The sequence below is a fragment of the Erithacus rubecula genome (assembly GCF_903797595.1).
Source record: "Erithacus rubecula genome assembly, chromosome: 3".
Classification (NCBI taxonomy): Eukaryota; Metazoa; Chordata; class Aves; order Passeriformes; family Muscicapidae; genus Erithacus; species Erithacus rubecula.
The window spans coordinates 30,329,753-30,345,512 of record NC_136689.1 but is presented as its reverse complement, the minus strand read 5'-3'; the positions used below and the strand labels follow the sequence as shown (position 1 = coordinate 30,345,512).

Genomic DNA, 15,760 nt, shown 5'->3' with positions numbered 1-15,760 from the left:
ACATTAACAACAGTCATCCTCTGCAAGTACAAATATGCTGTTAAACATGACAATAATTAGTTCAAAAAAGGAAAATAATAAAAAGTTCAACAAAAAGGAGTGAAGGAGATTCTAAGATTGCTGAATAATGGTTGTACAGTTTTCCTTGTTTTACACGCAGTATAAGGCAACATCCCTACTGTACCCAAATTATCAAATAGAAAATACTGAGACAGTGCATTAGGCAAAGAGACAGTAAGAATATCAGATGAGAACTGATTTGCAAAAGCTGTGGGTAAGTTTTGGAATTCTTTAGTTAACTGCCTAAAAGGCCCCAGTGACGTATAAGGACATTCTCCATGCATTCTGCAATTCTCTGTGTGCTGAACATCTGAAGTTTCATACTTGCTGTTAAACAGGTGGCTGCCTGTTTAACAGCAAATATGACATTTCTGAGTGGATTTCTAACAGCAGGCAGTGGATTGGATTACAAATATACAGAAGATGCAACTTCTGCCTAGCAGCATGAATTTACCTTACTCTCTATTTCTGAATTAGGGGGCTAACTTAACCACAGTACCTTGCTAGTGCTATGCAATTCCCATGGCCTCAGAAGGGAATTGGGAGATGAAGTCTATCATGGGAGGCTACTTCCTTCCTCATGTAACCCCTAGTAGATTTGGAGCTAGCAAATAAAACAGCATAAGTACAGATGTCTATCTGCTACCTAGCTAGCACAAGTGATCAAGGAAGAGTTGTGACCTAGAGGCCAGAAGAGAATAAGAAGTCTTTGTTCAATCTCAAAGTGAATAAATAAAAAATTAAATTAAAAATTAGAAGAGGAGTCATGAACAATGACTGCAACCTTTCAACGTGAAGATAATGTAAGTGAAAAGAAGAATGAAAGCAGAGCAGCAATTTATGTTGTATGGAGTGATCACAGCCCACTTGTGCTGACAGAGAAAGAAACCAGTGAATAGGAAGAGACTTTGGCTGAAAAGAGAAAGGCACTGGGAAGTTTAGGCTGGAAGAAACTGAGTGCTTCCATAGATGGATATGTTTGGAGCGAAGAAAGTCCATGAATTTCCAGTTTCAGCAATAAAATTAAAAGAAGAATGGGGCAGGGAAAGAGAAGGAAGTAAGACACATACAGTATTATCCACTTGTTTTTTTCTAGGTTGCTGGTATGATCTTATGAAGAGAGATGAGAGTGAGGAGGAAAGAGACAGAGGAAAAAAACTACCAAAAAGTTGGCATCCTCTGCAAAAATGTTAGATAAGAAAGTTGGCAGGACTGTGACTGCAAAGCATTGACCTCATAAGATGCAGGGTCCTCCCACTATATATCTTCAAAACTGTTGTATTCTGAAGAGTTAATTTTTCAAAACATCATTTGACAAACCCCTGGCATTTGACAAGTCCACCTAGCATCGTTAAGGTTTAGTCAAATTAACTTTATCTGCCTATTGTGGCTCCAGTAACTTGGCCTCGGCTAAGGACAGCGGAGGGACCCGGAGGGGCACGGCCCGACCCGAAGGGATCCCGCGGGACCGAAAGCGTGCGGAAACACCGGGACCAGCGCTGACTCCTCTGTCGGCAGGGCGGAGCAGGAACGCCCGTGAACCCGGGGCTCCAGCAAGCAGCCAAGGAAGGGGCGAGCCAGAGCAGCACCACGGCCACAGTGCCCCGACCACACTGCCACGGACACACTGCCACGGCCACACTGTCACTGGCCATACTGTCACTGGCCATACTGCCACTGGCCACACTGTCACTGGCCATACTGCCACGGACACACTGCCACGACACACTGCCACGGACACACTGCCACGGACACACTGTCACTGGCCACAGTGTCACGGACACACTGTCACTGGCCACACTGTCACGGACACACTGTCACTGGCCATACTGCCACGGACACACTGCCACGGACACACTGCCACGGACACACTGCCACTGGCCACAGTGTCCCGGACACACTGCCACGGACACACTGCCCGGGGGGACCGCACCGCGGGGCCGGGGCCGAGCCTGCAGCTGCGGTCGGGGCAGGGTCGTCCCCATGGGGAGCGGGTCCGTCGGAAAGGGGGAAAGGGTGCTGCTCTTCCAGACTCTCGTCTCAGCCGTGACCGCGAACAACCCGTGTTTACACAGGGCGATCCCGGGCTCTCAAGTTTAGCGCTGAGACAAAATTTATTGCGGTTATTTCAGGAGAGGGAAGAGCTCTGATGCTTGCGGCAGCGGCGGCGAAAGGGACCGAAGGGAGAGAACGGGCGGGGGAAGCGACGGCGGGTCACAGCAGCACCGGGGCTCCCCTCGGAAGGTTTTACTAGTCAGTATTGGGGCAGTAACTTTCCCATGCAGCTCCTTTCATTTGAAACAAGTGTTTAGCCGAAAACGTCAGCGCAATATCTGAGAGATTCATCACTAATGAGACAGGAGCCGCGACCTCGGTCACTGAGACCCGCCGGTCCTGCCGGTGCTTGGCGAGCGGCAACCTTGCCCCAGTGATTCCCGCTCTGTCCCCAGGTGTCCTGCTGTCCTTGTCCTCGGTGGAGCCCGGTGCCTTTCCGCTTCTCCCCCAATAACCCCCTATTTTGGGCAGTTGCGCGCTATTTTGGGTTCTTCTGCTGGGGAGACCTGCGGCTGTGACGGTGTCAGCGGGGGGAACCGGGGAGGGGGAGTGACAGACACGGACCTCACTGTGCCACTGAGCTGGTGTCATTTATCTTTCAACCTGAACGCCGTGATTCTTTTTTTCCTCCTTACGATTGTTTTCTGCTATTCGGGCTACATGAGCGCTCGGAGCTGACCTTCCTTCTCACTGGCCGCGGAGCCCCGCTCGCATCACACCCCGGGCACCAGAGGGTCGGGGTTTTTCCGTCTCCCCATCCCCATCCCCATCCCCATCCCGTGCCCGTGCCCATCCCGGAGCGCTCCCGCCGTGCCCGTCCTCCCTCTCCCGGCGTGACCTTCCCAACATGGCGGCGCGGCCGGCCCGGCTCCCTCCGCCCGCCGCCGCGAGGGGCCTGCCCGGCGAGGGGCGGTGCGGCTGTCAGCCGGGCGGGGCGGGCCGCGGCCGGGAGCGGGCGCGGGGCCGGGCCGGGCGCTGCGGGGCGGTCCCGGCGCCGCGCACTCTGACAGGCGCTCGGCCAGCAGACGGCGGCCGCGCCGGGGTGCAGAGCCCGCCGCGCACCCTCCCACCGCCGCAGAGGAGCCGACGGGGAGACGGCGTCGCCTCGGCGGGGAGACGCGGCGCTGGAAAGCCCCGACCGCCCCCATACCTGTGCCCTCCGGGGGCGGCGAGTGGGTGTAGCCGCCGCCGATCACCTGGGAACCCGCCCCGCAGCGCCTCCGCCTCCCGTCCTCGCCCGCCCGGGGAAGGCGCCGCCGCCACTGCGAGCGAGCGAGGAGCTCCGGGCGGCCGCGGGCAGCGGGAGCGGGGCCGCGGGCGGAGCGAGGCGAGAGCTGCGGCGCCGGTGGGGCTCGCCCGCTCCCGGCAGCCGGGGCGAGGCGGGCGGGAGGGGCGGCGGCCCCCGGCCGGCGGCGCCCGCGGCAGGATGAACCCCAATGTCACCTACGCCAGTCGCAAGCGGCGGAAACCTGTGCAGAAAATGTAAGCGGCGCCGCGGGCGGGCGGGGGGCGAGGCACGGAGGGGAGAGCGAGCGGCGGGCTCCCGGGGGCGCGCCGTCCTGCCGCGCACCGCGCCGCGCCGCGGGGGCCCGGCTGGGGCGGCGGAGCGCAGCCGGGAGTGCCGCTGCTTCGGGGTGCCGGCGGGATTCCTGCTGCTTCTAGGGCTTTTCCCCCCACCCACCCCCAAAGGAAAGAAGGGAGTGTCGGGGCGCGGAGGGTCGGTGGAAGGAGGGAGCGGTGCCGGCAGCGCGGCGCAGCCGGCTGACCTAGATTGGGAGGCATCTGAGGTGACGGGGCTGCGCTCGCCCCGCCGCGCTGGGGGTGCCGCGCTCCGCTCCGCTCAGGTGTCTGCGGGAGCGCGGGGCTGGAATAGGGAAACGCTTGGCCGGTGGGAACCGTTCAGGGCCTGAACCCCCCGGCTTGAACCTCCTCTTGAATCCTCCGGTACCGCATGGGATGCGTTTGTTTGCGCGGAGCCAAAGAAGCCCAAGTGCTGTAGACCAGTCGAAAGGGGAAAAAAAAAAAAAAACCCAAGAAACCCTGGCTATATGGTGGCTTTTTGTTTATTAATTTATATGTTTGAAACTTGGGAGCAGCTTAGTGCCAAAGTAATTTTGAATGATGCACCTGTTTTAGGTTTGCATCCTAGGTTTTATATGCTACACTAAAGCGTTGCTCTCATGAGAGGGGAATTTTTGGGCTAGATGAGATGCTTAACTTGCACTTTCAACTGAAACTCGAGAATCTATAGGTCATGAAAAGTAGCAAAGGTAAACTACTGAGTTGCAAGAAAAATAAGTAAAGCTCAAAAATCCCCGTGCATTTTCTGTGGGCTACTTCTGTAGATGTAAAATAACTACAAGGGCTAAAAAAGCATTAAAGGAGAGAATGAAAAATATTTGATGAAATCGTATTGTGAATTATGTGTTTTTAGATTTACAGCAGACAACTTGGTCTTGGGGTGAAGGGAATTAGATTGACTACTTGCTTCTTTGTGGTTAGAGTTGTTAGAATGAATGTAGCTTGGGATTTTTACCCCACAAATTAAAAAAAAAAATGTCTAAAAATGTGGGTATGTGTGTATATATATACACATATATGTTTATATATATGTGTATATATATATATAAAACTCCCCTATTAGAAAATGCATTAATTAGAAAAAGACCAGTGCCTGCTTTTTGATCATTCATTTCCAAATAAAAATATAGAGGTACTTAATTAAATTCACACTGTAGATTTTTATTTTTAAGAATAAAATCTGTGTTTCCTCATGAGGAAATGAAATGTATTGGTGGCATTTGTAGCCTACTAATAGCTAAAGGCAAGTGGTTCTGATTGTGAAAGGGTGAGGTGTTCTGCCTTGCTGGTAAGTTCACTGGATATTTAGCTTATTATTAAATTTTGGTTAGCTTTGGCTAGAGGATGTGAGACCTTTTTGTTTTACCTTACTGTAGTGTCTATGTCAGTAATCCTTTTCCCTGTATCTTCTTGTTACGTAAGTTGTCTGAACTGCTGTGATTAGTTGAACTTGAAGGTTTATTACTAATGGGAACTATTTATCTATTGAGGGACTTTGCCTTAGGATCAGAGGGAGAAGTTTCTTCTCAGAATAAAAGTATTGATATTGAAACAGTTTGTTCACCTGCAATTGAAGTGGAGGCTGATTATTAACCCACCTTGCTAGGGTTACTGGAAATTATTTTTATGTATGATGTTTATCTTGCTTTTAACACGTTTACCATGTTCATGTGTTTTGGTCTGTCTCAAAATACTTTATTCTCTCTGGTTGCTGCTTCTGTAGAGCCAGCATTGGAGAACATTGCTAGTAGGTCATAGGGCTCTGATTTCTCACATAACCACTTACAGACCGCACCTTTAGGCCAAAAAAAGTGAGACAGGCAATAAACTTGAACTGATTGCAGCAGAGAGGAAAGATGTGCTTGGTACTGGCTAATAAAGGTTTGGCACTACTGTCATTTTAAATTGTTTGAATTCAATTTTTTCTCCCCTCAGTAGAATTCACAATTATTCAGAAAAAAAAAAAAAAGAAAAAGAAGAAAAGGTAGAGGTGATGCATTACTGGAACTAGTATCTTTTGTAGAAGAGATTATATCTGTTGATAGCTCTGTTGTTTTGTTTGCCATATACGTGTACCTCTTAATGGAGCATAATGATTAGTAATCTTTGTAGACAGCCTATAGAAATGGAAGAAAGTCTAAATATAATGCCATAGTTGCCATGGGAAAAAAATAAAACAGAAGAAATACTTCTTGTTTCAGGTACAAATAACTCATGAAAGCCATGGTCATAACTCTAGAACAATTTAAGAAACTTCCTCCTTACTACTTGCCCTTTTTACTATGTGCTCTGTAAAGAACTGAATTTGAGAGGGAATTACAGGCTGTTGTCTGAGTGTGCCAAGTGTTGAAATGTGCTTTTTTGATTCAGCTGGGAGTTACAGTATTGCAGCTGAAAAAGCAAAGCAATTGCAGGGGAACATAATAGGTAATTGTTCCTGAAATTCATCTTATTTTCTTGTCATGTAAGGGAAGAGAAAAAAAGATGCTAAACATTTGCACTGCAATTGCTGGTAATATACTACAGAAATCACTTTCTCAATACCTTGGAGTCTTTCAATTTCCTCCCTCTCTGAGGTTTAAACCCTGTGAGTCCCCCTGGTGGCAGCAAGGCTGGGGGATGTTTCACTCCCCACTGAGGCTTGGGGACCAATGTGTGGCCCCTGCTTTCTGCTTTTGTCTTTTTCCCCAAGCCTGCAACTTCTTTTTTTCGAGTGATTCTTAAGGAAACTGATAAAGTAGCATTGTAGTTGGAGGGGAAAAAAATGCAAGTTTAATGGAAGGGGGATTTACTGCAGATAGATTCTAACGTGAGATGAGAGGTATTACATAACTACAGCTCCAACTTGCAGTTTTTATGTCTTTCTGCCTACTACTGCTGATTTGGTTTGTTTTTCTTTTATTCAGTATTTGGATAGGAATTGTTTTGTATAACTGGATAAATGTAATAGACAAGGAATGGGGTGTGGAGTTCTAAATGTTTTGTGCTATGCAGAGAAAAAAAGCATAATAATTTGTTTATGTTGTAGACTAAATTTAAAAAAAAATACAATAGGGTTTTCTTCTTTGTCATCTTAAATGTATTTGTCACATTAAGTACTCCAGAGTTTTGACTGATCTTTAGTGATGAGTAGTCCTAGTAATGTTAGAAAGCAGAGCAGAGACTATTTAAAAAATTGGAACTATTTATGTTTCCATTCAAGGCAAACAAATAAAAAGTGCCAGAATAAGCTTTCAAAAAGGAAGTTTATCAGAAAAGAAAAATAATCATTGAAATATTCCTTTGTGTGAAGCTTTATCTGCTACAAAGCAGTTTGCACCTCTTATTTGAAGTGGAGGCAGTAAGACTGTTGTCTTACATAAAGTAAACTTCTTACAAATATATTTGTCAGTCTTGGGGTAGCTTTGTGTTACATGGACTGCTTCTTAAAAGTCACTTATTTTATTATGTTTTTTTAATTGGTTGGTTTTGGTTGATGTTTCTTGCAAAATAATACTTTCTAAAAAGAGAATCTGCAGCAAATGGAGGTATGCATATATAAGTAACATAGTCAGTAGACAGGAACATAATTTTTTGTTTCCTTTTTCCAATAAATGTTGGCTTGTCATCTTAGAAAGTTGTGAAATATGTTAAAACTGAGTGTCAAACTTTCATCCTTGATTGGTGTTCTGGATGTTTCTATCACTCTGGTTGAATCCTTCATGCACCAAACCAACCTGAACTATTTACTACTGGATGACAAACAGTAGCCGAGCATCAGATGAGTAGCATGTCACTGATGGAGGGTTTTTTAGTAAAACAACTTTATCCCTTCAGCAGTTTGAATCTTGACTGGTTTCATTCTCTGCTGAGAGAGCCACTGGAAGGGGTCTCTGCACCTTCAAGATTGCTTGACAATGACTTTAAGAGGTTGATGATCTGTAATTCATACGTGTTATTTCCAAAGAAATCATCAGCTGAATTTTCTGTAATTGTAAATTCAGTGTGGAAAATAAATGCTGAGAAGTATTTTTTTGGTTGCTAAAGTAAAGATTTTATTTTTTTTTAGGACTTTATTACTTGTTTAGTGTCATAACTGATTTTGTATACCTGGCCTTGACTGAGTGCAATCCGATGCATAAGAAAAAGATAATTATTGCATATTTAATATGAGGTGAAAAATATTCAAAAATGAGAAGATTAAATCCATTAGTTAGACTTGTACATTTTTCCTCATGTCCTATGTTCCTATGCAATAAGATAGTACTGATGAACTAATAATTAGGGGTTTTAAACAAATTAGCTGTTTTTTAAACACGGCTCTATCTCTAGTGTTCTTCTCGATTATTCTTTTATTGTCTGATTTCATTTCACACTCCAGTCTTGTTACTAAGGTATACTTTTCATTGCTTGGTTGTTGGGTTTTCTACTTTTTTCCCCAGTGTTTTATGTTGTTATGAATAAAATAAACTTGTGTTCCCTTTGCATTTTCTCAGAAACTGCTAAAATTTCACACTAAAATAATACAAATGAGTATGTAAATATTGAAACTTAATTTACCTTTTGCTAATAATTAAGGCTCAGGGAATTGTGCAGTTTTTAAAAATTTGGGGTTAATGTTTGTGAAGGTGCATTGATCAGCATGTGTAGTGAAAACTTCTGATTAAGTACGCTGTAGCAGACCTGTGAAAACAACAGTCAGCTGTTTTTGTGATGGCAAATCCTTTAAAATTGTTAAATCAAAAATTGTGTTCTTGCTTGTCTTGCAGTTGTTGGGTAACAAGGGTTGTAGATAAGTCTAGAGACACCGAGTGTACAGAGACCTCTGGCCTTTGATTAGAGAATTCAGATTTCCTAAGAAAGGTAGAAGATTAAGATTGAAAAGATCAGCTTAAATACGTTCCCTTTTTTTTTCTTTCTCTTTTTTTTTTTTTTTTTCTTTTCCCTTTAAATAAAGCACTTGCATGGATTTAATCTTGACATAACACATAATTTGCCTTGAAGATAATTTTCTGTGTTGAGACTGGGCTGTCTTTAGCATCGAGGGTTTATGTAAGTGGATGGAAAATGATTGAGTTGTTGTTTATGCCCCTGGCACTTCTGCCCTTATTCCCTTCATCACTGAAGAATCCATTTTTATATAATGAATTTTAGTTGGGTGACAAAGGGGAAAATTAGGGATAATCGGTGTTTGATTTGGGGGAGAGAATACGGCAAGATTTATGATGCAAAAACTGGTAACTTAGTATTCAGAAATGCTTTGAGATAGTTAAAAGTAAGAGAAATCTTTGGAGAGTAAATATAAAGCAGAAAAACAATCACATGTAACTGACAATCTGATGAGATGAATGCAAGTTGAACATAGTTTCAACTACTTGGTCAATATGCAATTTTAAAGCAAAGCAGGGGACAGTTGTTAAGATAAAAAAGCCTGTTACTTAGTGCTGATTTATTTTATAAAGCTTGTGTGTGTTAAATAGTTTCTATGGGGTCCTCTGCTTTTCAGAAGAAGACCACTATGATTTGATAGTAGTTAGCTGTTCACTGGTTGTTATACAACTGTTACCTGCTTAATGTTTGAAATTCATTATTTTGTTTCTACATTTAGAAACAGTTTAATACATAAAAATTTTAAGAAATACCTTTTAATGTTGTTGCTAATCCTTGACGATTTTATTTTTTCAGGACTGTATTTAAGTTTTGCTAATCATATGGCTTGTAAAAGTTACTTTTATGCCAGCATAAGAGAATATGAAGAAAACCTTGCTAAATTATTTAAAGTTTAGTTTTCACTTGGGAATGTGGTGAACTGCTGGTATCAAAGTCATGATTTGTGACCGAAGCACACATCTAACCAAATAGACATCCATTGCCATCAATGATGAGCCTATGTTTTTTTCCAAGAGAGAGAATTTTCCTAATTCTTCAACTGTTTTTCTTACTTTTCAAATGTTTTTAGGCTAAAGCACTACTAATTCACAATATTTACTCTGCAGCAAGTTTAAAACAAGTTTTAACTTTATTCACCAGGGAAGTAATTTCTCCTGATACATTGTATTTATCTGTTATCAGCATTTTGCATAATGGCATTTTTACATTTCCAGGCTCCACATAAGGCTCCTTTAATGTGGAAAAGGGCAGTTGTAGTGCTGGAGAGCAGGCAGCCAGGCTTAAGTGCAAGTTTTTGACAAGTGGCAATTGGGCAAGCAATGGCTGTAAAAAGAAGGGCTTGGATTGAAACTGACAAGAGGTGTAATTGAAACATAAAGTGAAAACAAGCTAAAAATAAGTCAACTCTATCAGTACTCATTTGACTGAAAACACAAGATGAAATTACTTTTCTGTATGGTTTACTTTAAGCAGTGGCAAAAATAACTGTCGGAACTTTTGCAATTGCTCATCATATAATTGATACAAGGATGACAGTTGGGAGCAGACTAAATGAAATACTGGAGAAATTAGCTGCTGAATGTCTTTCTGCTCAATATTTTTGAGTGATGCATATTGCAGAACCAACATTTCTGTGAGAGCTGCACAAATTGATAACTGCTGTAGATTTCACGTAGAACTGCAGAACTGGAAAGTGACAATGAGTCATTCTTTAATTAGAAAACTCTTTAATAAAGAACATAAAATGTACTATGGCTTAAGCAGATAAATTATTTGGTTTCAGTATTGGCTTGTAATGACTAGTTATAATTTAACTGAGTAGGGGTTTAAACCTTTTCCCAGACTCTTGTGTATCTGGGAAGGGCTGAGTATCCAAATATCTGGAATTGGAGCTCGGGGTGGATATGAATGGAAAAAAGCAAGTTTACAAAAACTTCATTATGTAATTCATAACACAAAGCTTTTTAAATTGTTCTTTGTACAGTACAAAGGCATGCTTTTGCCATGCTGTACTCAAATGAAATGCCTTCAGCTGAGAGATGACTTAAAGGATGAGTTCGTAGTGTTTCTTGCAATGATTTTACATGCTGACTGAGCTATATCTCATGGTTTTCAGTACAGTTTTGCATGCCTAGCAAGTTTCTAGAAATTTTCATTGTATTCAATTAATACTAGCCTATTCCAAAGTGATAGAAATTAAGGACATCTGTGAAAAATTATTATTGAAGTGAAAACGTGTACTTTCTTTACTTTTTTTTTTTTTTTTGTACACAAATATTACTAAAAGTTATTGGCGTATTTGGAATACTAACATTTGGAAGAATTCAAGTGACATTTGACTGAAAACATAGGAAACTTTTTGTAAAAATTGCTGAATCTCAGAAGTTTCAAATGTTCATTAGAAAGTTCAGATAGATATTGTAGCTCAAACTGCTTCATTTAACAAAGTGTGTGTTGGAGGGGAGATTAGGCCATTTTAGATGTTGGGGTTTTTTTTTCCCAATGGGAAACGAAGTCACTTGGGAAAACATTTTGGTTGTTATTTGAGACAATACATGCTAGGCATGGCAAATATTTGCCTTCATTTTGGGAAGGAGCTGGCATTTACAGTGTGTTTGCTTTTCTGCCACAGCGTGAAGCCGTCCCCAGCTGAAGGAGCCAAGTCCAATCCATCCAAGAGGCACAGGGACCGCCTGAACGCCGAGCTGGACCGCTTGGCCAGCCTGCTGCCTTTCCCCCAAGATGTCATCGCCAAATTGGATAAGCTGTCTGTGCTTAGGCTTAGCGTCAGTTACCTGAGAGCTAAAAGTTTTTTTGATGGTAAGCATTGGGAATTTATTTGGGTTTGAACTGCTCGTAAAATTCAGTTTATACTGTGTGTTGATTTCAGCTGTTTAAGTACTTAAAACTGTTACATTTATCTGTGTTTTAATGGAACCGCCAGTTTTGTGAATATATACAATGTAACTGTGTAAAGTAAGCTTTCCACTTTCTTGAAACCAAATGTAACTACTTACATTTCACTTAGGTCACCAGTCATCCAAAGCTTTGCATTTGGAAGTAATACTGCCCTTAATGAGTCCTCCAATCCTTTTCATCGGACTGTCAAAGATACCCAAGAGATTTCTCTTTTCCCCCTCTGAAAATTGCCTTAGTAAAACTATTACTGTTTCAAAATATGTCATATGACTTCCATCCAGCTGTATTTTGCTTAATGATGCATCAAAAATTACTTTGCTTTGATATGAAGTAATTGATAGTGCCCCTTCCTACAGTTTATTACAAAGGTGACTTGTAAAGAATAGAGACAAAATCTTTCCTATGTCCAAACCCTGATTAATGCAGGACGTGAGGCATTAAAACGACAGCTAAGGTTCTCCACTTACGTGGGCAGGTGTGTGCTGACCCCAGTCCTGGCAAGGGTAGTACAGCAGCACTCAGAGTAGTCATGGGGTCACAAGAGTGTCCTTGGTCACCTCCCAGCTGACCAAGGAGTCCTGTCCCTCTCTCTCCTTCTCTACCTGAGCTGCTCTGTAAAGTGAGATGCACTGGCTGGCTTCCTGCCAGTTTCTTCTAAGGTAGGAATAGTCTGATCCTGTTCATTGCAGGAATAAGGCAAGGAGTTTCTATTTAATGAATTGTCTATTGCTTTTATCAATCACTGAGATTTTACAGTTATTATATTGAAGATGAAATCTTATTAATCAGCTGTAGCTAAAGAATCTTGATTGCAGTGGAGTTAATACAAATTTCAAGTTGTTTTTAAACTTTCTTCAACATTAAAATAACCTCTGTCCTCATCAGTTTAAGTTTGTCACAGCCTCCAAAACACGGATGAAAGGATTCAAGAAACCTGTCTAAAATAGTTCCACTTTTTCCTGCAGGAATACAGAGTGTTTATTTTCATTTTTTGTGTCAACTGGCTTTGGTTTATTAGTGCTTATGAATTTCTACTCTGTTTTATGGCTTGAAGAATATATCAGTGTCTTGATTTCTGTGCTTGTTCAGGACAATTCTTAGTGTGAAGTCTAAGCTCTAAGACTAGAGTTGGCCAAATATTTCCAGCAGTGCTTTTTGCAAGTGCAAATATTTCCTCCCATCAAATGAGAATTCTCTTGGCACCTTCGTTTCATGAAAATCTTTGCAAAGTGTTATCTCAGGTAGAATGCTCTAAAAGAAATTATTTTGCTTGTCTGTGTTCTCTTGGTGAATTGAAGTTCTAGCCTAAATTAAATGTCTTTTGTTTTAATTATGTTTTCTGAAATAATTCCAAGATTGCAAGTTTTTGTCTTACTTGGGATGGAGTGATAATAGCAAATCTTAATTTCTCATCTCAACTTCTCCTGCAATGAACTGCTTGATTTTTATTCTTCCTGCCTCTTCCCCTCAGTTTGCAGTTGAAGGTCCTGAAATAAAGTTTAAGACTATGATTTCTCTACAGGGAAAAAAAAGAATTGATACCTTCAGTACAAGTTGTCTTTAATAGGCTCTATGAGCAGAAAAGGTATTTTTGCTACTTCTTTTCAGGCCTTTGTGTTGTAGGATTACAAATCAGGTTAGTATCAGTCTCCATCTGAAGGTATTTAAAGACTAGCATCTGATTGACAGACAGAAGAGTGAAAATGAGATCTTTATACTATTTTAGTTGTCTTAAATAACATGGAATGTATTTCAGTAAAATTCACCTTCCAAAAGGAAAATTAGTACTTTGAAGAACAGAATTAGCAAAAAAAACCCCCAAAGCCTTAAGTTTGATTTTCATGCTCTGTCTATGCAGTGCTTTTCAGAATGAGTGTTTTGTGTAGTTGGATATATGCAGAAAACCCTGTGGAATAAATCTAAGAGGGAGCACTGATTGTCACCTTGAGTGCCTAGACCGAGCCAAGGCTCCACTTTATTAACACAGCATGCTGAAGTAAAGGGAAACGCCGAATGAATAACAGGATGCAAATGGGGGGTGTGTAAATTCCTGCGGAAAGTAAAATATAAACGCGCAATCATATGATCGTGCTTGAAAGGAAACCCGAGTTTTTGCTGTAACAATGGATATTTTTTTCAAAGAAAACACTTGCATTTTTCCAAGTTTAAATAATCTAGAGTGAATGGCTGTGTTCTGAAGGCGGAAGTCTGGGGGAAGAAAAAGAAATGTTTGTAAGAGATCTCAAAAAGTTACATGAATTTGAATAAATGTGTCTCACTTAAATGGTTTTTTGGTGTTACTTAAAAGCTAAGTGTGTGTGTATACATATATATCTATGTGTGTATATATATTTTATATGTATGTGTATGTATCTATTTTATGTGTATGAATGTGTGTGTATTTACATATATATACATATATATGCATAATAAAAGAACACCACAAAGAACACCTTCACTTGACCCTAGTTATTAAGATGGTGGAGTGGTACAGAATGTTCTCTGGAGCCAGAGACAAGTGAGTTTTTTCTGTAGTGTCTACTAAAATATGGTAGACCTCTGCATGCTTGCCATATTTCAGATTGTGAGAAATAGCTGTATGCATTTTACTCTTCCACAGCCTCAAAGGATCTTGATGTTAGTGATTGTATTCTGTTAAGCAGTTGATTTGTATTTTTTTTTTTAAATGAGGTTACTGTGCTGCTAAATGACCTTAAACATACACTATAGTTTAGTGTGATCTGGTCAGTCTCAGGTCCACATTATGTCAACAGGCTTTCTGTATGCTCATGTCAGGCACTCTGGCATACTTTTATATGTACAGATTTGACCTTGACTCAAGAAGGAAATTGTAGAAGTGGATTAAAATAGTGAGTCTCAAGTCTGTTTCTGTATAAAGTCTTGTGTGGCGATTCAAAGCTAAAAAGTGTTTTAGGGTGGTGTCACTTTTCAGCTGTGCACTTTAAATCTGCTGTACTGAAGTGGATTAGCAGTCCTCAAAGTCAAGCAGGTTGGCTTAAATCACAGCTGGAGTGTTTATTTTGTGCATGTAAGATACTTTCTGAAAGTGGCTTAAGGCAAGCTTTTTATTTTTAAGAGACTAGGATGAATCAGGCAGGTGTCTGCTGACAATCAGCAAAGACTGTGTGTTGTCCTGCTTGCTATTATTTCAGTTCATTTTGCTGTTAAGTGCCCATGCGTGTGTGCATTCAGCAGTGAAAAATATAAAGTAGAATGTGGGACAACAGCTCTTTGTGTGGATGCAGGTTAGTGTGAGCTCAGCATCTGGAGCACAACTGGACAATCATTTAGGCATAGCCTGTGTTCCCCATGCATACTGAAGGAAAAAGCCCTTTTGCCTCTAGCTTTATATGATGAATTGATAATCACTTAAATACTGTACTGTGGTAAAGCATTCTTAATTGTTCTTCTTGGGATTTTGGTGAAACAGATTAAAGGGTTAAAAGTAGAGTTTGTATGACTGATCACTTTTTTTAACGTTAGAGGCATGGTTTTTCTTTTTAAAGGTGTACTGAGAATAAAGGAGAGGCTTGTAGAATATAAAATGAAGTAGCTGTGCTATGTGTGTGTATCAATACATTAGAAACAAAATTCAACATGTTGCTTATTAATTGTCCTTTCATCCATTTCACTAAGAATTCCTGTGGTTTAAAGTATGTGGGCTTTTTCCCCCTCTTGCTTATTGGGCAGTATTCTGCATTTATAGAAGAAAGTTTCCGCTCAAAATTAGTTTAGAATTGGTTTCTTATGTGGGATGCTAGTGATTCTGGCAAGCAGAGCAATAACAAAATAATTAAGATTTTTTTTTCCACTAAGTTTGCATTGCCTTTATTCTTTAACTTTGTAATATAATTAACACACATTCCTTGGCATCGTATGGCTTAAATTTGCAGTGCAGCCATTGTCATCACATAAAATATATTTTTTTGATAATGTATTTTTCCTGTCATGCCCACTGTTCTATCATACTGTGTGCTGGAGAGAATAGACTGCATGTGGTTCCTGTTCTGGAGAGTATGGCTAAGATGCAGAAATGGGAATGACAGGCAAAGTAGAAGACAATGTATTTATTCTGTCCCGCTGAGAAGGGCAGCACCATATTTCCAGTCTAGCAGATACAGATTGCCTTTCTGCCAAGTGTCAGGTGGCAATCTGGAACAGAAACCTGAAAGTATAAAAGTTATTAAAACACAGCCCAGTAAGAGCAGGATAATACAGTAGCAGTAGTAGCTCTGTGCTGACTTGCTTTTATTTT

The 15,760-nt window shown here is 41.4% G+C and overlaps 1 protein-coding gene across 1 annotated transcript in view; it reads left to right on the top strand.

Moving 5' to 3' along the window:
- The first annotated feature begins 3,082 nt into the window (after positions 1–3,082).
- The window catches only part of AHR (aryl hydrocarbon receptor), a 62,024-nt gene continuing 49,346 nt past the window's right edge, over positions 3,083–15,760 (top strand). The window contains exons 1-2 of the mRNA XM_079302119.1: positions 3,083–3,597; positions 11,198–11,385. Of these exons, the coding sequence (XP_079158245.1) occupies positions 3,542–3,597; positions 11,198–11,385 (244 nt within the window). The 5' untranslated portion in view covers positions 3,083–3,541. The remainder of the gene's footprint in view (positions 3,598–11,197; positions 11,386–15,760) is intronic.